Source organism: Gobio gobio, assembly GCF_949357685.1.
Source record: "Gobio gobio genome assembly, chromosome: 1".
Taxonomy (NCBI): Eukaryota; Metazoa; Chordata; class Actinopteri; order Cypriniformes; family Gobionidae; genus Gobio; species Gobio gobio.
This window is the reverse complement of record NC_137097.1, coordinates 58,124,583-58,145,234: the sequence shown is the minus strand read 5'-3', so window position 1 is coordinate 58,145,234 and position 20,652 is coordinate 58,124,583. Positions and strand designations below refer to the sequence as shown.

Below are 20,652 nucleotides of genomic sequence, written 5' to 3'. Positions count from 1 at the left end.
GTTTATTCTTGTGAATAGATGTTGCTACAGACATAGTCTACAGTAGTAGGCCTAGTCCATTTTAGCATTGTTATAACTTTATGAGGTTTTTACAGTGTTTTTATTTATAAAAATGCAGTGCATTATAATGTGTATTATACAATCTTATGAATATCTGTGTTACAGTGTTATTATTATTATTCAAGTTGCGTGCATGATAATTATCAGTGAAGGATAATGATTATAATTGTAAAAGGGCCATTCTTCCTTGTTGCCCTGCCATGAGATTATAAGTGAATGTGTGTGTCTGTCTGTGTATGTGAGGGTTATGACTGTGTGACCCTTGGGTTGTGTGAGTATAACCAAGGTCAAAAGCTATGTCATTTCTGTCATCCGCTGTCATTTATTTGTTTATGAATTATGTTTATGCAGACTGTTCCTGATTAGTGTCTTAAACATCTTGTTGTTGTGCTCTTTACCACTTGTCTTAAGACTATTACCATGCCTGTCATGATGGTGTTAAATATAACCTTGACATTGCATTACCTGATCATAGCTCAGGATGTCTTGCAGAAGAGTGTCTTATAGTGAACAGAGTCTTTAAAATAGAGTCTTGAGACTCTAAGTATGTACAAAAATACATCCGTTTTTTGCCGGGCATTCCCACATAAGAACCACGTGATGCATTGTTTGCATTTACTCTTTGAAACATTCAATAGTTTTGTCTTTTGTTGAGAATATCGGTTTGACCAATATTTATTTATTCTATTTTAAATATATACACAGAACAGATCAGGCATAACATTATGACATTATGGTGAAGTGAATAACATTGATCATCTCTTCATCACGGCACCTGTTAGTAGGCAGCAAGTGAAAATTTTGTCCTCAAAGTTGATGCGTTAGAAGCAAGAAAAATGGGCAAACGTAAGGATTTGAGCGAGTTTGACAAGGGGCAAATTGTGATGCTAGACGACTGGGTCAGAGTATCTCCAAAACTGCAGCTCTTGTGGGGTGTTCCTGGTCTGCGGTGGTCATTATCTATCAAAAGTGGTCCAAGGAAGGAACAGTGGTGAACCGGCTACAGGGTCATGGGTGGCCAAGTCTCATTGATGCAAGGCTGGCCTGTGTGGTCCGATCAAACAGATGAGCTACTGTAGCTCAAATTGCTCAAGAAGTTAATGCTAGTTCTGATGGTGTCAGAATAGCCGCAGACCAGTCAGGGTGCCCATACTGAAAGCACCAACATTGGGCACTTGAGCATCAGATCTGGACCACGGAGCAATGGAAGAAGGTGGCCTGGTCTGATGAATCACGTTTTCTTTTACATCACGTGGATGGCCGGGTACGTGTGCGTCACTTACCTAGGGAGCATGTGGCACCAGGAAGAACTATGGGAAGATGTTCTTCTGGGAAACCTTGGGTCCTGCCATCCATGTGGATATTACTTTAACACATACCACCTACCTAAGCATTATTGCAGACTATGTACACACTTTCATGGAAAGGTATTCCCTGGTGTCTATGGCCTCTTTCACCAGGATAAAGCAAAAATGGTTCAGGAATGGTTTGAGGAGCACAACATTGAGTTTGAGGTGTTGGCCTCCAAATTCCCCAGATTTGTGTGATGTGCTGAACAAACAAGTCCGATGCATGGAGGCCCCACCTCGCAACTTACAGGACTTAAAGAATCTGCTGCTAACATCTTGGTGCCAGATACCACAGCACACCTTCAGGGGTCTAGTGAAGTCCATGCCTCGACGGGTCAGGGCTATTTTGGCTGCAAAAGGGGGACCAACACAATATTAGGAAGTTATGCTTTATCTGTGTATTTTTAACTGTTATTCATACGTGTTCTGTGGTTATCAGTTGTGCTGATATAACAGGTCAACAGCACTGGGATTTGAATTTGTGACTGTTGTATCCGCTTGTCTGTGCTGCTCTTTCCAGACAAACTGTCAGTCTTTAGTGGTAGAGATTTTAAGGGTGTATTCACAATTGGCAGGTTTGGTGCAGTTAAAATTAACTCTGATGTGATTGATTTGTTAGTGCGGTTCATTTAAATGAGTGTGAATGCTGCCATCTGAATTTTGGTGTGCACCAAAGAAGTGGACCAAGACCCCTGAAAAGGTGGGTCTTGGCCCATTTCCAAACAAACTCTGGTGCGTTTCGACTGAAATAAGAACTCAACACAGACCACAGACATCTAAATGAACCAAAAGACCTGATGTCACAAGATGCAACCCTTAAATTGACAGAATACTCAAGCTTACCTGGTTCTTTTTTGTCATAGGCGCTATGTTGCCCATTACAGTTCAGTACAGGCGTTGGAAACGCCATCGTCATTTGTGTTGTGCTGTTTTTTGACTTGTACACATTTTATTAGCTCACGAGCGCAACGAGCGCATTTAGCCCCTCCACAGCATTGTTTTGAATGCTCGGTAAGTTCCGTCGCAATGGGCCGTTTTTTGTTTTGTTTTGTATCTTTAGATTAGTAGTTAAAAAGGACAGTATGAATAAAGCGAACCAGGAATAAACATAATTTTTTTCTATTTTGAACACCCTTAACTCTTTCTGCAAGTTACATCATTACGCCAGTAGGTGGCGATTTAGTAAGTTACTGTAATTGTGAGTGATTCATTTGAATCATTCAATAATTTGTTCAAAAACGCAGATTTATTCATTCAGGAACCAAAACAAGGACTGTTTTCATGAAAGAGTCATTGAATCATTTACTCAACCGGTTTGTTCACAAACACTACTGTCGCTGTGACTTCATGACGCTGAGATTTCAAAGGCGGAGGTCGCATTGGTCGACCGCATATGTCATTGAGGCTGTCTCACACCATGTCTACACAGGACGTGACCTTTGATCCGCAACGGCTAAAAGATGTCTACTGGATGCGACAAAGGGCCCGTTGCAAAGCATTTGTCCTTCGTGTCAGTACCTCATAAATAGAACGAGGCATCGGTTTACTGTCGGAGATTTGTCGTGCCTCGCCGCTCGCATCCTGTGAAGACATGGGGTCATTTTAGAAAAGCGTCCATTATAAAATTTAACTGTTATTTCTCATAATTACTGTAATTTCTTTCTTACTTTAGAATGTAATGGCTTTTCTGAAATAAGATAGCTCTGTGTTGCCGTGGCTTTGTTTGGAACTTTCTTTCAGTGAAGAGGCAAAAGCAAACAGTTTTATTTAAAAAATGTAAATATTACCTTCTTGTTTATTGAATTGTTTTTTTTTCATAATGTCTCTGCCTTGTACTTCAATAACTTATCAGAACGTCATCATTGATAGTTCTAACATGACGTTTTTCGGATTAGTAACAGAAGCTTTGACACATCTTTAAACTTAACATCCTTTCCGGAATCTGTGGTGTAGCCTGCTGCATCGAGCTTTGCTGATATATGGCAGTTACACACTCTTTCTCATGTGATATTGCTCTATTGAAGTTATTTACTTAATTTGTGTAGTGTTTGCACATGTGCAATATTTTGTATAACAGCCATTAATTCTCAGAAAGACATACAACAGTTTAAAGGTGCAATAGGTTATCTGGGAAATGCTAACTTTAGTCTGCTAGCATTGAAAGCATACAATCCCACCCTCCCTGCAAATTGCCGTCCAAAGCCACGCCTCCAAAACACATGAACGCGCGCAGACCAGAAGCGAGGCGACCAGATTGGATTACATCATGTGTCATTCACCGGTGAGAAAACTTTACAGTAGAGTAACAGTAGGCTACTACAATAACAAACGCTGTACACGTCGTTATTTTTTTGAACGAATGTGCTCGCATAATCTTTAATCAAAATAACTTCCCCTCTCCCTCGTAGGGACATCACTTCTCTTCTCTGATGAAGTGTTTACTGGTGTGAGGGCGAGACAACCTGTCACTCAAATGACATCACAGCAATAGCAAACCACAAACATCCAGCGATAAAATCAATCCCCCGGTGGACAAAATTAAGTCCCGCCCTACATTTTTTCTTGTTTGGGAAGCTTTGTTTCATGCTGACTTTAACAGCTAGGCCGCTCAAAACAAAATAGCAACAATTAATGTTATTAATAATAACAATAACAATATTAAACAAAATCGCAACCATTATTATTATAATAGATATTCATAAAAAAATATTTTTGTAGTCACATTAATTATTGTGTCAAAAACCAGGAATAAAACAATAATTTAAAGCACATCTGAAGATGTGTACCAAACTGAATGCTTTTAATCTGTTCCCGTTTTTCTTTTCAACATGAGTACAAGTCCTTTGGCAATTAATAAATGATTTAATTGGTGTATCTCAAATGCATCTTGTATTACTTGTTTTTCCTGGCACAAGCTTATGAGACTTAATCTAAATGCAGCTGGATTGTTGTGAATCAACCACAAGAAAACACACCTGCCATAAGTGTAGTACAATTAATCCAACGGCTATTAAGCAAGATAGTAGCGTGTGCTGAGAATTCCTCAGTCATGATTATTGAATCGTGAATGTTGCCGTCTATGTGTGTGTGGTTGTTTGAGGTGGCTATGTCTGTGCTCAGCACATGTCTATGTCAGATAGAGTTACTGGATTAAGGACTGATGAGTCTAACTGATCCCAAACGTCAACCAGCTACTACAGTGCCTTTCCATCCCATTGCCTCAAACTCCCTCTCACGTGACTCGCTCCGCCTCTCTCCGCTTCTGTACCATCTCTAGCTTAACCGGCTTGTTTGGTTAATAACTGCTGGATGCCGTGTTAAGTAGATGACAGCAAAGATGTTTATACAAGCAAGCACATTCAAATATTTGTTATGATGTTTCTACAAAAATTTGAATAGATGTTTTTGATTTTGTCACATACGGTTTGCTCTCCCGATTTGAGACTCTTATCAGAGGTCATGTCATGGCTAAGCTTGTTAAATCTCTCAGGAAAGTCACTCTCTGAGATGAGACATGACTCTAGAGAGGACATTGCTGCTGAAGATCCCATTCAGTATTGCATTACATTTAAAAGTCTATTAAAGGGGTGGTTGCATGCGATTTCACTTTTTTAACTTTAGTTAGTGTGTAATGTTGCTGCTGCGCTGAAAGTTCAATGCAAAATGAGATATTGTCTTTTAAAGTTATGGCAGTTTATTGCCTACAAAAACAGCTGGTTTGGACTACAACAAGCTTCTTCCCGGGTTGGTGACATCATAAACCCTTGATATTAACATAAACACTGCCTCCGCGAACACGCAACAAAGTGGACGAGGCCACGTCGCAGTCATTACGAAAGAGAGAGAGCTGTTGCAGAACTACAAACTACATTTGGCCATCTAACCAATCTAAGAGCTAGACATGTGCCGGTAAACGGTAATACAATATACCGCAATAATGAACATGCACAATATAGTTATCGTGGGCAAGAGGAGCATTGCGTTTTTCGGAGGGATGGGCTTCACATAAGCAGGAAGCAAACGAGCCGTTCAAAGGACAGTGGAGACAGCGGTGTGGAATAAAGGTAAAATATAAGAAAAATACGGCGTTAAAAAAAAAAGAAGTATTAAGACATGTTATACTGCGCCCCGTAAACACAACCAAGCCTAGAAAAAAAACACGGAACCACCCCTTTAAGAGGTTTAAACTAATATCACCTAAAATTGAACTGACTTGTATATAATTTATCTGCATTTCTATTTATTCCAATTGTTTAGTTGTAGCAGTCTTGAGTTGCAGAAATGACTTGTGTCATGAGTTAAATGTATCACCCTGTAATTTCCAGTATTGACAGATGACAGTACATCATGTTAATTGTGATTCATCATGTTATGACTGCTGGTTTGAGTGCTCAAACTCTACTTTGGGCTCCTGAAACACCATATAAGGCTCACTGAGTGAAGTTGTACCCCTCTCTCTGCTGTGGTACTGCTGGATCTTTGCTCTGTTGTTATATTGGGGCTATTGTGTTTCAGTTGAGAGCGGATCTGGCAGAATGCTGATGCTTACAGTTTGCTTATTTAGGAGGATAGGAGCCCCTGCAAACACACACACTCACACACAGGCACACACGCACGCACGCACGCACACTCAAAGCTCCTCTTTGATGCAGCACTCTTGGAGGGCTCCCATGGGTTGACCATCGACCACATGCCAGGTCCATGTTGTATATGGGTGATAAGATGATGTCATTATTTATGTATGAGTAAAGCTGTGTTTGTGTTGTTATGGCAGCTTGGTGACTAGGTAACCACATCTATAGTCATGAATGATATTGTGGGAAGACATGTTCTGACCGGGCCTGTTTGGGTAATTTCATGTATTACAGCTGAGTGTGATTAACAAGATGATGGCTTACAGTGTGTGTTCAGACCGTATGCATTAGCTCCACGTGTTCTCCAGGTTCCTCATGTTATTGTTCGGAAATGACTGTCTTTACTTTATCTGTGGGTTGCCAGAGATGCGTAATATTAACAATAATACTAATTTCAAACTGAATTATAGTTTTCCCTTACCATATGTTCCTCTGACCATCAACATCTATTTGACAGAAACATTTGTACTGAATCATCAACATCATCCAATAGAGTAACTTTTTGTTTCATTTGAATGATTTCTGAAGGATTTTGTGACGCTGAAGACTGGCGTAATGATGCTGAAAATTCAGCTTTGACATCACAAGAATACAGTAAATAACATTTTGAAATAATAAGAAAACTGTCCTTTTAAATTGTACAGGGAGTGCAGAATTATTAGGCACGTTGATTTTCTGATCATAGTTTTTTTCCAGGCACATTTGACCAATTCCAAACCACAGTAATCCTAATAACTACTATTGATTTAGTATTTAATAATGTATAAGTGATATATAATTGTTCATGAAGGCTGGAAATGAAAATCACCTTATATTCAGGTGTGCAGAATTATTAGGCATGTTTTCTTTTACAGATAAATTGAGCCAAAAAAGAGATTTAACTCAGACTGAAAAGTCAAAAAGTATTAAATGCCCATGAGAAGGATGCAATACTAATGCAATACTAGACATTGCCGTTAAGGCATGACCATTGGACAGTGAAATGCTCGTTGGGTCAGCAGGATCTGACAAAAACAGGTGGTGAAGAAAAGACACCTGTTAACTGCAAAAGAATGAAGAATTAAGGTGAAGAATTAAGGGTGAAACCATCAGGAACCCTTTAGTCTCCAGCGCCACCATTTTCCAAAGCTGCAACCTACCTGGAGTCTCCAGAAGTGCAAGGTGTCAGGATCTCAGAGACTTCAGTTAGGTAAAGAATCCTAAAAAATGACCCCCACTAGATAAGAATCACAAGCTGAAGTGTTGTAAAATACATGAAGAAGGTTTTTTTATAGGCTTTATAGGTTTTATAGGTTGAGAGTGACTCTTGAAGGACCAGCACCACATCCTCTAGTACCACTGTTTGAAGAATTCATCTTCCAGAATCTGGCAGGACGTTTTGGGAGTTCATTTTAGTCCATCCTGAAGTCCGTTTTGCAGAGATGGACTAAAAATGAACTCCCAAAACGTCCTGCCAGATTCTGGAAGATGAATTCTTCAAACAGTGGTACTAGAGGATGTGGTGCTGGTCCTTCAAGAGTCACTCTCAACCTATCTGTCCATAAAGCCTATAAAAAAACCTTCTTCATGTATTTTACAACACTTCAGCTTATGATTCTTATTTAGTGGGGGTCATTTTTTAGGATTCTTTACCTAACTGAAGTCTCTGAGATCCTGACACCTTGCACTTCTGGAGACTCCAGGTAGGTTGCAGCTTTGGAAAATGGTGGCGCTGGAGACTAAAGAAAAAAAATGTGCCTGGAAATAAAATATGATCAGAAAATCAACGTGCCTAATAATTCTGCACTCCCTGTAATATTTCACAATATTACAGTTTTTACTGCCTTTTTCATGTGTGTACATTCAATATTTTACCAACATTTTTACTGTATGTTTTTGGAGCTATTAAAAGGTCATTGGACCCTTTAAAATGAAAATATTTGATACACAATAAACAAGAATTATTCAGTTGAATCATTTTATGCAGTATTGCCCATACTTACAGCTCAACAATCTTGCAAATCTAAGCAGGTCTAAGCTGTGTATTTTTTTTAAGTAGGAATCATTTTTGTGTGTTTAGCAATTGTTAGTTGCATTACTGGTTTTGACTTTTGACTGTTATTTACTTAAATGTGTCATAGTATGCCGATACTAATAAACCTGCTGAGACTAAATATACTAAAATACACCTGTGTTGGTGTTGATGGATCAGCTTGTCTGATGAATGGCTTGCCCTAAAAAGACTGCTGAGATGAGCTGCACTTCAGAGGTGTAGAGTGTCAGTGCAAGAGGAGTTTCCCAAATGCAGAAGCAGAAAGCAGGTCATGGAGTACACTTTCACTGATTAATAGGAAAAGTACATTCTAATTTTGCAGGTTTGCAGGTAGGTTTGAGCCCTCAAATCTAAATATGGGTGTTGATCGTTGAATGAAGGTATTTTCCAGTCCACCTCTGTATGTTGAGCGGATGAATATGTCTGTTTTAATCAAGAACTCGTTTATTTGCTTTTTGACAGTGCCATGTCCTCAGGGAAGTGATCAGGATGTCACACAAACATATTATTAGAGGAACCTGCTGTAATATGTGCTTCTGATCAATCCAACATTTCTTCGGTTGGGACTCCACCCTTGTTTTCCAAATTGAGGCGTTGATATCATCTTGATCATACACGTGGAATTATTCTGCCTACTCTGCCTGACAAAACTGGAGTTATCGATATGGACAAAATGGAAAATGTAGCCCAGGAGTCCAGAGCTGAGCGGATAGCTCGCTACAAAGCAGAGAGACGGCGAGAGCTGGCTGAACGCTATGGCAGCCAGGACGAGGAGCTTCCATCTAAGTGGTCGAGAAGAGAGAGGGAAGGACGCGGTGTCCGTGACTCTACCTATGTGGAAAAGTCTGTTTCAGAAGGAATGAATGGAGGGGTGGGGAGGAATGGACGAACACCACTTGAAGAACGGCCTGTTCCTGCAATGATCTCCAATGGATGTAAGGTGAACGCCAGTGGAGAGAACACACACCAAAACAGGTGAGCTTTCCTGAGGCTTTAGAGCATGCAAAGATTTGTGTCAAATTCCCCCTAATCACTTTCTTAAAACACATTCCTGGGTTTATTGTGGACATGAAGTGGGCATTGTGTATTTATGAGGGAGTTATGGGAAAATATTCTGCAAATATTCACTAGATCACACAGGACTTCCAGCTTTGGGTATATTCTAATCCTCACAAAATAAAAGTTCTGATCAATTTTCCTGTACAAAAAAGAAGCCTAACTTTCAGATTTATATATTTGAACTACATATAAAAGTTTCATCCATTTGGAATACACAGGTTTTTTGACATATACAAGCTAATGTTAATGTGATGCATATTTGTCGGTCATGCATACATTAAACAGGTAAGATTTCTGCACTCAAAAATCATATATATTTATTATTTATATATTTTGTATTATTTTATTATATTTATTTAATATTTTTATTTCATTTTATTTAAATAATCGTATTTTCAAAACTGCTTAGAATCAGCACAAATCTATTCATTATGAAAATAATTACATTTATTCAGTTAAAACCTATGGTTAAAATATGGCTAGCTGTGAAACAAGCCATATTAAAGGTCACCTATTATGCAAAGGTTTGAATATACAGTATATGTGTGTTGACAGTGTGTGAACACAACCACCCTACAATGATAAACATCCACCCACTCCTTATTTTTTAATACCCATTAAACCAAAGCAGTCTCATTAGACAAGCCGTTTTGATTCTCTGAGGAATGTGACGTCACATTCCTCATGCCCCGCCCACGGCCGCTGACTGATAGCCCTGCATTACCATAGTTTCCGCCCTCAGTGAGTTGTATACGGTCTGCCATTTTCTCCGCACTCCAGTAGCTATATAGTTAAAAAATGTCTCGTCAGCATTCCCAGTGTTTTGTTTTGGGATGTATGAGTGAGCACAAGAGTCTTCATCTTCTCGCAGCATCTGAGCCACTGAGGACGCAGTGGATTAGTTTTATTTTTGAAGGTAAAGCGCCTCAAAATACACCTAAATGCGTTTTTGTCTGCAAATTATTTCACTCCTGACTGCTTTATGAACGATGGGCAATACAAGGCAGGCTTTGCAAAAAAGTTACTTCTCAAGGATGGATCTGTACCAACTCTTTGTCATCCTCTAGAAATAAATAAGTGTCACACTGTTTATTTATTTATTTTTTATAATTTTTGACCATTTTGGATGTTGTCGTCCAGACAGATTCACTTAGAAAACAACAGGCCAATCAGAAGAGAGGCTCATGTATATTAATTAGACATGCCAAAATCGACCTGTTCTTATCAGAGCTCCTGAGAAAGGAGCTGTAAAAATATATTGCGATGGTTTTTGGTACTTATACCGCAAATATATATTCTTAAGGACATCAACACCTAAAATAAAACTCCAGAAAGGTGTACAATATGGGACCTTTAAATTAGTCAACATGTATGAGAAATTTGAATTATTGATAAATATAATGCTGGTTATCGTGTACACATTCAGTTTATTTGGACTATTACAGAAATGTATGCATGGCTGACATGCATCACATTCAGTTTATTCGTCAAAGCGCTGTAATCCTAATGGATGAAACATTATATGCAAGTCAAATATATAAATCTTAAATTTAGGGCTTAAATATATTTTCAGAGCATTCATTTTTTGCACACTTTCATCATTCTCTATATCTACGCCATCCCTCCTGTGCATGTCTCTCAGCTGTCCCTGCCTTGCACACTTTATTTCCTCTAGTTCTTCTCTCTAGTTGAAGTCTTCTGCCTCTCTCCATCACCCTCTCCAGGGAATGTTTGTTGGGCTCATCTGGTACAGTGGATGGGGAAAACCCTCCAGACTCCCATGGGCCCTCAACCCCTGACACAACCCAGTTAAACACTCGTGTATCAGTAGGCCAGCTGAAGAGCGCTCTTCTACAGCAAACCTCGAGCCCAGCTCCGTCTAATAGAGTGTAGGGACACCTCAGTCTGTGTGTTCATTTCCTGCTTCATTCTGTTGTATAACATTTTCAGTTATCTGGCCATCTCTAACTCTAACACCGCTATTCTGCATAATAATAATAATATTTCATTAATTACGATACAGTACACTATGTAACTTTTGGCCCTCTAGTGGTTAAAAATCAAAGCTGCACACATTTTGCGGTAAATCATTGTTTTGGTTGTGCTTCAACTCTGCACGACTGTGGATAAATATGGTTATCGCACTGCTCATAAAGCTATAAGGCTTTACACTTTTACAACACCATCTCTGAAAAGCCTAACCAATGTTGATTCTTGTTTTATTACGAGCTCTGTCATGCTCTCTTTTGCCTGCAGACTCTCCTCTGTTTGCCGTTTTTTTTAAATGAGTGATTTAGCGTGCTCCATGTCAAACGTTCCCAGTTGTTGTGACAACTAACCTCAATGCACAATTTCCGGCAAAAACCATCCCGCCCAGTCTAAAATATAAACGCTTATAATAGGCTTAACGTAATCAGGGGGAGACGAAAACACGTTTTAGAAGGAGGATTGATGATGTACTGACTCGTTATTTACATTTTTAATAACAAAAAGTTACATGGTGTACCTTTAAGTATCCACCTAAGTATTTCTAATCTACTACAAAAAATTAGACAGATTACATAATTAAATTAGAACACTTAAATTAGACCGATACACATTTTTGCATATTCATAACAGCCTAATAAAAGCTATATATTTTAATACATGATTTAAATTCATATAATATAAAAAGTTTGTGTTCAAAACATTTATGACGTTAGAAAATATCAGCAAGGGTGCTTTAGTTTTATCAAAAGTGATAGTAAAGAAATGTATAATGTTACAAATGATTTATTTTTCAAATAAAATGCGATTCTATTCATCAAAGAATCCTGAAAAAATGTATCACTGTTTCACAAAAATATTAGACTGCACAACTGTTTTCAACATTAATATTATTAAGAAATGTTTCTTGAGCAGCAAATCATCATATTAGAATGATTTCTGAAGGATCATGTGACACTGAAGACTGGAGTAATGATGCTTTACCATCACAGGAATATTTACATGAGGTGTACTATGGCAATATTATAGAAGAGAAAAATAGCTCTTAGCAGCAATTCATAAATGTCATTCATCCACACATAGAAGTCACACCATTAAAAATTTAATGTAAAAGTATTAAAATAACTTCTAATGTGCTTAACAGTGTTTTAGCTTCTCATTGTTGGTTGGATCTTTGCCCTTGCATTTGAGATAGTTTTAGGGTTCATTATCTTTATGTAGTAAATTGCATTCTGTGCACATTTTGTGGTGCTAACACAATGCTAATGTGCACCTGTAGTTTTGGCACCATGATGACAGTGTGATTGATGCTGTCTAACATTCTACCATCTTCAGTGTGCAGTGAGAAGTAGAAGTGTCCTTTTCTAATCTCTTCCTTTGACTCAATCCTTCTTTCTCCGTTTCTGTTTCCCTCACAAACACAAATTCTTCCTCTCCACCATCTGTTCTGGTCTGTGTACTCAAACATCAGAGCCACTGATGGTGGCGTGGTGGCCTTGACTCTTGACCTAGCGGTTCAACCAGGTGCCGAGGGAAGTCGTCGGCGTACCCGTCGATACATGCAAGGGGATCCTGCAGGGAGCCGCAAAAACAGTGAACGTTTCCGTACTCAACCCATCACAGCTTGTGAAATAAAGGAGAGTTGTGGGTATGGAGACCGTCTCTGATCCACACAGGCCTGCAGTGTTGCTTATATAGCAGTTGCTTAGACACACTAACTTAGTTGGGTGTTATGATTGTCATTAACCTTTTAACATGTGACAAAAAACATTCAAACATGCCATACATGCACATGCTCTATGTATGTACACAATACATATGCACTGCCGTTCAGAAGTCAGAAAGGAATGATTTTATTCAGCAGACACATTAAATTCAATCAAAAATGACAGTAAATACATTTACACTTACAAAAGATTTCTATTTTAAATAAATGCTGATCTTTTGAACTTTATTCATCAAGGAATCTTGAAAACATTTGATCAGTTTCTACAAAATAAATAAATAAAAGTTAAGCAGCACAGCAACATTAATAAGAAGAGATATTTATTGAGAATCAAATCATCATATTCATGATTTCTGAAGGATCATGTGACACTGAAGACTGGAGTAATGATTTAAATATTTACACTAGGTGAAAATATAAGTATTTTCTTTGCACTAAGTGTAAATAGTACACTCTAAAAAAAAGGCTCGTAATCATAGGGGAACCTTTTTTAGTGCTATATAGCACCAATTTTGGTGCTTCAGTGGTTCTTCAGCGGTTCTTCAGAGGTGCTATATAGCACCTTAGTCAAAGAACCGGTGAAGAACCTCTGAAGAACCGGTGAAGAACCTCTGAAGAACCGCTGAAGAACCACTGAAGCACCAAAATTGGTGCTATATAGCACTAAAAAAGGTTCCCCTATGATTGCGAGCCAAGAACCATTTTTGGTGCAATATAGAACCTTTTTTTTTTTAGAGTGTTTAGACGCAAGTGCAAATATAGTGTTGCATGATTCTTCAGAAATCATTCTAATATGATGATTTGATGCTCAATACATTTTTTTATTATTAATGTTGAAAACAGTTGTGCTGCTTTTTGAATATTTTCTTGATTTTTTTTTAAAACAAATGCTACTCCAAGCTGATATGCAGTGGGAAAAGTGAGAAGAATGAGTTTGGTAAAAGGCAGATTTGAACTCTGGTCGGTTGTGTCAAAAGCTACTTTCCACGCAGGATTTCTTTTGTTATTTTGTCTAGCTCAATCAGATAACGGTGGGCGGAGTCAGTGTAAACAGCCTCTGCTAACAACAAAGGCTACTTTAACTTGGTGTAAATATAGACACTTTCAGGCATTTTAGTTATTTTAGATCAAGAGATCTTGATCTAAAATAACTTTAATTCTTCAAGAGATAATAATATATAGACATATTTTAAGTAGGTTTAAACATTATTGGATGCAGGGAAATTACACACTGCATAGCAACAAATAAGTGTTTAAGAAAGTGCTGTGTGTGTTTGTTGATATTTAGTCAATTGAGAGTAAAATCCTTTCAATCTCATAAATACCTGGAATATATGAACAGATGCCAGAAATCATTAGGCCTGTCGCAATAATCAATATATTGATATATCGATATATCGCACAATATATGTACATGAACTCAATAATTTTTTTGTGATGCAATTTATCGCCCATTATGTTTACAGGATAATGAATGTCACCAACATTTTTCTCGATTGTGCTGTCATCTTGTATGTTTTCCGTGACGGAGGCGAAAGTGGTTCTTGGGCAGTTCCTTCTTTCACAGAGCGGTTATCGACAGTTGAAAAAAAAGGCGCCATTTGAGGCGTTATAGTGTTTTTCTGACAACTACTGACAGTTTGGAAGAATAAGCCCAAATGGACTCGATTTCTAAGCCACAATCCCCTGTTCCGGTGCTCATAGAAATGTCAACGCAGAATGAAGAGTGTTAAAGCCGTTTCACAAGGGAAAATGTTTATTTACTATTTATTCAATTTTTTTATTTTTTTATTTAGGATCATATCTTTTTTACCCTTAATTTCCATGATCTAAAGAATTAAAAGGTTGTCATTTGAAAGTGTGTAGGTCTACTTGCTTTATTATGCTGTAATATTAGGATTATATATTCAGTGGCATAAAATAGTCTTAAAATGACAATAATATCGTTTATCGCAATTATTTCTGGGACGATATATCGCGAAACAAAAAGTAGTTATCGTGACAGGCCTAGATATCATACTCAGCAACACAGTCCTTTCCTGTGAGTCAGGAAATGAGTTCAGCATGTATCCCATGTGCTTGATAGGAGTGTGCGCAAGAGCTCATAGTTTTAATAGATAGCATTATGTCATGCATATAACCTGCACAGATGTGTCTGAGTGTGTGGTGTCACAATGCCTGTAGTGAAGGAGAGACTTGTTAAAGCATGTCTGGTGTGAAGTCATCTCACTTTTTTCTGTTTTTAATGTGTATCACTTACTTTGCATGAGAAAGACTGAGTGAGCGGTTTGATTTTGTGGTTACTTTGAGACTTCTCATAAAGTTCTTAATTTCACAGAACAATGGACGATGGAAATCAGGACTCCTCACAAAGTAAGTGCTTAAGCTACAATTATACGCTGTAATACAGTCAACATTTAGTCATTTGCTGCCTTTTAATTTAAGTTATAAAAGAAGTGGTGCCAACGTTAAAGCCTGTGAGTGAGAAGCTACTGTCACTACTGATCAATTTAATGCATCCTTGCTAAATAAAAGTATTCATTTCTTTTAAAAAATACAATCTTACTGATCTCAAACCTTTGACAGTAGTGTATATATAATGTATAGGCCTATATATAAATGGTTGTTTAACTGTAGTCTGGGCGGTCTTTCATTAGTTTTCTAACTCTGCCACTACAGTACCATTGCAATGCAATACCTATAAAAATTACATTTTTATAGTAGTGCAAGGTTTATTATAAAACGACTCATAAAAGTGAAACTGTGCGTAACGGAAATCTGCATGATACCATAGTAAAACCGAAACATAAACACACATAGACACTTTTACTCATGCATGTATTCTGAGTAAGTGGATACTGTCATAAACAGTTTTCTTACTGGTGAGAAGATAAATCTTACAAAGGTGTATTAGATAAAGCTTAACGAGTTATAAATATAAGCCATGCTTTTTGGGACAGTAATAAGTGACACTCACATAATAATTGAATTCCCTAAAAACACATTTAGTTTAATACTTAACATGCCCTAAGAGACAAAAGAAAGGATGATGTGTGTTAGATTGGGGTTAGGTGATAGAAGATACAGTTTGTACAGTATAAAAATCATTATGTCTGCTTTATGGAAAGTCCCCATAAAACATGAAAACCCAACTTGTGTGTGAGTGTTATAAATCTGCCAGTCAGGAGAAGTACACACAGGTGAAGAATACATCTGCCAGACTGTTTGTGCATTTGGCCAAACACAGAGCAATGTGTTTATGAGTGTGTGAGAGAATATGATATGTTTGTTAGTCATTTAGTGATCTCACACTCAAATTTCACCTGTATGATCTAAGGTGAATCAAATGCGTAGGTTAGATTATGTTATGTCCTCAATTAGATACGCATATGTATGTGTGTGTGTAACAGCAGGATGTTCACTCAGTTCACATTGTGCCACAATTAATTCAATCTGTTATGCTGTGTCAGTTTCGATTAGCGTGGCATTTGTGTTGCTCTAAAATGACTTAGAGATACTTTTCCCCTTGTAATGTTGTGCTTGCTGTTTTTCTTGCAGTGGATGTAAAGACAGATGACAGAGCCAAGATGAGTGTAGCTGCCAAGATGTCTCTGTTTAAAGTAGGTGAAACAAGAGCCCACCGTATCCCTTTAGCAACTGCTGCAGCCTGAATAGAAAAAGGTCATTGCCATGGATGGAAGACACAGACACACACACACCTTGTATATATTTACCCTTTTGGGGACTTCCCAGTTTACTGTTTTTAATAGAAGCTAGTTATAATTACGGTAGACTACACTCATCCATTATTACCATCAAACACAGCGTTTTAATATTATGACCTTTTTGTTTTGTCAGGCATTTCTCATGTATCAGAATTTACACACATAGAACACATTCTCACATAAGAGAATTTGTTGAGGATAAAGTAAATGTATAAATGTGATGCTGCTAGGAAACATTTGAAAATTATTTTTTAATTTATTTTACTAGGTATTTCTAATAATTTTGGAGTAATCTCGCACTCCTCCTGCTCCAGTATGTTTTTTTCTCTCTCTGTTCTTTGTCTTTGGGTCGTAGGTGGTAATAGGACACCTGGAGTGTTTGGTTACACTATGACCAACTGGGTTTCATTTGTTACTGTGACTTCCTTACCCAGACTGCCAGCGCAGGATCTATTTTATTAATCTTGCCACTGATCCATTACACCAGCATAAAAATTTGCATTGCAATTGCCTTTCCTCAGAGATACAGAAAATACAGGGATTGTTCTCCTAACAATGACAATTATGTCATTATCTGCACTCACATGTTGATTTGACAAATTATATTCATTCTTCCGTGGAACACACAAGTACATTTTCACAAAAGATTTGTGAATGAAAGGGAATTGTGACTAAATATGGGATGTCTTCACGCAGCATACAGTATTCCATGTATACATATGTCAACATGAATGATATTTGAGATATGTGATGACGAATCATTTGTGTCAAGTGAAGCAGTTTTATGGTCATTTTTTGAGTTTGATGACATCTGGTCACCATTCACTTTCATTGTGTGGAAAAGAGCAGTGTGAACATTCTGCTAAACATCTCCTGTTTCGTTGCATGGAAGAAAGAAAATCAAACCGATTTGGTAAAGCAAGTATTTGTGTAAATAAAAAGGGATTTAAAGTGTCTCTATGCAGAATCAACACATTTACATTTTTCAAATTACACTATACCGTTCAAAAGTTTGTTTTTTAAAGAAGTCTCTTATGTTCACCAAAGCTGAATATATTTGACCAAAAATACAGTAAAACAGTAATACTGTTTGTATTATTAAAACTTAATAATATTATTACAACTTTAAATTAAAAAAAAAAAATATTCAGCACATTTGATTTCTCCAGTGTTCAGTGTCATATGATCCTTCAAAAATAATTTAATATGAGGATTTTCTGCTCATGATTTATTATAATTATTATTATTATTATAAATGTTGAATGTTCTGCTGCTTTATATTTTTGTGGAAAACATACATTTTTCAGGATTCTTTAGTTCAAAAGAACAGCATTTCATTTTTTAAATATAAATGTTTTGTATATATTCACTTTTGATCAATTTAATGCTTTGTCATTTAATGAACGTATTCATTTCTTTAAAAAAAAATCATACTCGTCAAAATAGCATTTTTTGTCTACTTTATCTCTTGGATAAACGTGAATTTTATACATTTGCTGCTCTTTCTCATCTTTTAATTCCACCATTTCATTCTTTTTATTACATTGTTGTTTTGCTATCAGGAGTTGGAGAAAACAGCTTCCCCCGAGGCGTCCTTGTTCCTCAAACCTCGCTCCAGTAATAGTTTCCATGAGCGCAGAGTTCGCCGTAACAACGATCCCCGAGCACTCACTCAGCCAATCACCTTTGAAGAAACAGTGATGGCAGCGAGGTGGGCAGGACTTCCTTATCCAATGTGCTCATTTCTTGCACCTTAAAAATACATGTGTCTTAAAATCTCTATCTATGCTTACAGCAGCAGTACCACTGCTACTTTAAAGTCATTCTGAGGTTAAAAACAAACAGCATATTTGCAAACATGGATGACCTTATTCACTGTCTTTTCTTTCTCCTTCAGTCCTCAGTCACGTGAGGCAGGTGAGCCTGAGGCAGAGGTGGATGATGATGCTGGCTCTAAACTGTCAATGAGTGAGAAACTGGCTCTCTTCAACAAACTGTCTCAGCCCATATTGAGTGCTGTGGGGAGTCCCGTGAGAGACAATTATAGCCCTCTAGAGGCGTCTGAGAGACGCAGACAGAAGGGTGCGCGCTACCGCACACAGCCCATCACTGTGGATGAGGTCAATTTGGTAAGTATATTTGATGTGCATGAACATATAGGTCGGCATGTCTGTGAATACTAGGCATAGTCTCTATTTGCCACTTGTGGAGTAACTATTAAATCTGTCCAGTCAGCATGTTTTGATAAATTTCCATGCTGGCTTATGCTGGTTAGTGCTAGCCAGAAAAAAAAAGCTCAAAATTGATTCTTGTTTGAAGGTTAAACTTATCAACGTTTCGTTTAGTAAGTTTTTATGATTAAATTCAATAATTTATTTTAAGATATGCTATTTTCTAAAAATGAATCCTATTTTCTTAATCCATGCCGGACTAGCATAACCATCACAGCCACAAAAAAGGGGGAAAGGAAAAGCGCACACAAAAACATTTATTTTCTTTTTATTTTATGTTCGTGATTTTTATCATTTTTCAGATAGTTGGTTTGTTTTTCAACATTTTTGACTTTTTCCCCCAGTATCATATTTGCATTATTATTCATAATATAGCATATTTTATTATTATTATAGAGTTGCTTGCTTACCCTATTGTCAGTTTATTTAAGCTTTCTACTTAAAACAGTGTGAACATTTGTATTTAAGCAATTAACGATACATTTCATTCAAAATATATGTTCTAAAAAATAAATATTATTACCTTAATCATTTTGCTCTGTTAAATTAATCTAGTGTGAAAGATGTTTCGAAGTAGAAAATGTGTGTTTAGAAGTAGAAATTCTAGATATTGGGAGCAAGATTTTTGCAGTAATTCTGATCACCAGCAAAACCTTTAAGCAGAAGTCGTGCGAGTTATGTCAGTTAAGCAGCCTGATGATGACACCAGCATCTAAAACACAACATAAGCTGTTTTTCTTTCTACGGGGGATTTTTTATTTTGTGACTTTAACTTCTAGAGTACCTGCAGAGATGTTTATAAGCCTTTCCTCCACTTTAGCTTCAGAAAGGGCCTGTTCAGCTTCCTCATCTTCATCTGACGCCTCACCTCTCTGACCGACAACAAGCTGAGTCCATCAATCTGAAGCCCAGTGAAGTGCGCTCCTCTTCCGAACTCACCTCATCACCCCATCTGAAGCCTACAGCAGGCAGCAACTCCCAGAATGCAGTGCCGATTAAAGGCATCTTGAAAAAGAGCTCTTCGGAGGGAGTGGTGTGGAGGGGTGGAACCAGAGATACGGATGACCTGAATGGACACGGCCTGGAGAAGAATGAGGGGGAGAGGAGAGAGAGGGAGGTGAAAGAGGAGAGACATATGTCAACTGTGGATCCATCTCCAGCTCGTCTCTCCAGCGCTCCCTGGAGGCAGAGGGCAAGGAAGGAAGCCGCTACGTCCTCCGGCAGAACACGGAGATCTGCTCCGAAGCCTGAGGAATGTCCATCCCTATCAGAAGACCTCCAGATCGCAGACCAGAGCAGAGAATCAGCCATCACTGACAGGTGATGCCCATTCACTCTCTTGCTCTTTGTGTTTGTTGTCAGACATTCTTTTGAACTTTATATTCATCAAATAATCATGAATATTTGTATCAGGGTTTCCACAAAAATATCAAGCAGCAAAACAGTTTTCAACATTGATAATAATCATAAATGTTTCTTGAGCAGCAAATCATCATATCAGAATGATTTCTGAAGGATCATGTGACACTGAAGACTGGAGTAATGATGCTGAAAATGCAGCTTTGATATTACAGGAATAAATTACATTTGAAATTATTTTAAATAGGTATTTATTGTAATATTTTTGTACTATTTAATGTTTTTAGTGAATTTTTGATCAAATAAATGTAGCCTTATTGAGCATAAGATGTCAGAAACATTCAAATCTTACCAACCTAAAACTTTTGTGGTTAGGGTTAGGTAGTGTATATAATTTTTTGTGGACATTTGTGAAAACATATTACCCTAGTATAAATAAAGTACACCTTCACTGTCAGTTTTTTAAAGATTATTGGATCAAAAGGTAGAAA

At 37.5% G+C, this 20,652-nt stretch overlaps 1 protein-coding gene across 5 annotated transcripts in view; it reads left to right on the top strand.

Moving 5' to 3' along the window:
* Nucleotides 1-20,652, top strand: part of svilc (supervillin c) — a 36,116-nt gene that overhangs the window by 699 nt on the left and 14,765 nt on the right. For 2 of the 5 annotated variants that reach the window (XM_079829143.1, XM_079829144.1), the window contains exons 2-9: nucleotides 8,538-9,050; nucleotides 10,859-11,023; nucleotides 12,592-12,768; nucleotides 15,185-15,219; nucleotides 16,405-16,466; nucleotides 18,134-18,282; nucleotides 18,469-18,700; nucleotides 19,623-20,122. In XM_079829143.1, the coding sequence (XP_079685269.1) occupies nucleotides 8,740-9,050; nucleotides 10,859-11,023; nucleotides 12,592-12,768; nucleotides 15,185-15,219; nucleotides 16,405-16,466; nucleotides 18,134-18,282; nucleotides 18,469-18,700; nucleotides 19,623-20,122 (1,631 nt within the window). In that variant the 5' untranslated portion in view covers nucleotides 8,538-8,739. The remainder of the gene's footprint in view (nucleotides 1-8,537; nucleotides 9,051-10,858; nucleotides 11,024-12,591; nucleotides 12,769-15,184; nucleotides 15,220-16,404; nucleotides 16,467-18,133; nucleotides 18,283-18,468; nucleotides 18,701-19,622; nucleotides 20,123-20,652) is intronic. The other 3 variants (XM_079829145.1, XM_079829146.1, XM_079829147.1) reach the window with 2 other exon arrangements.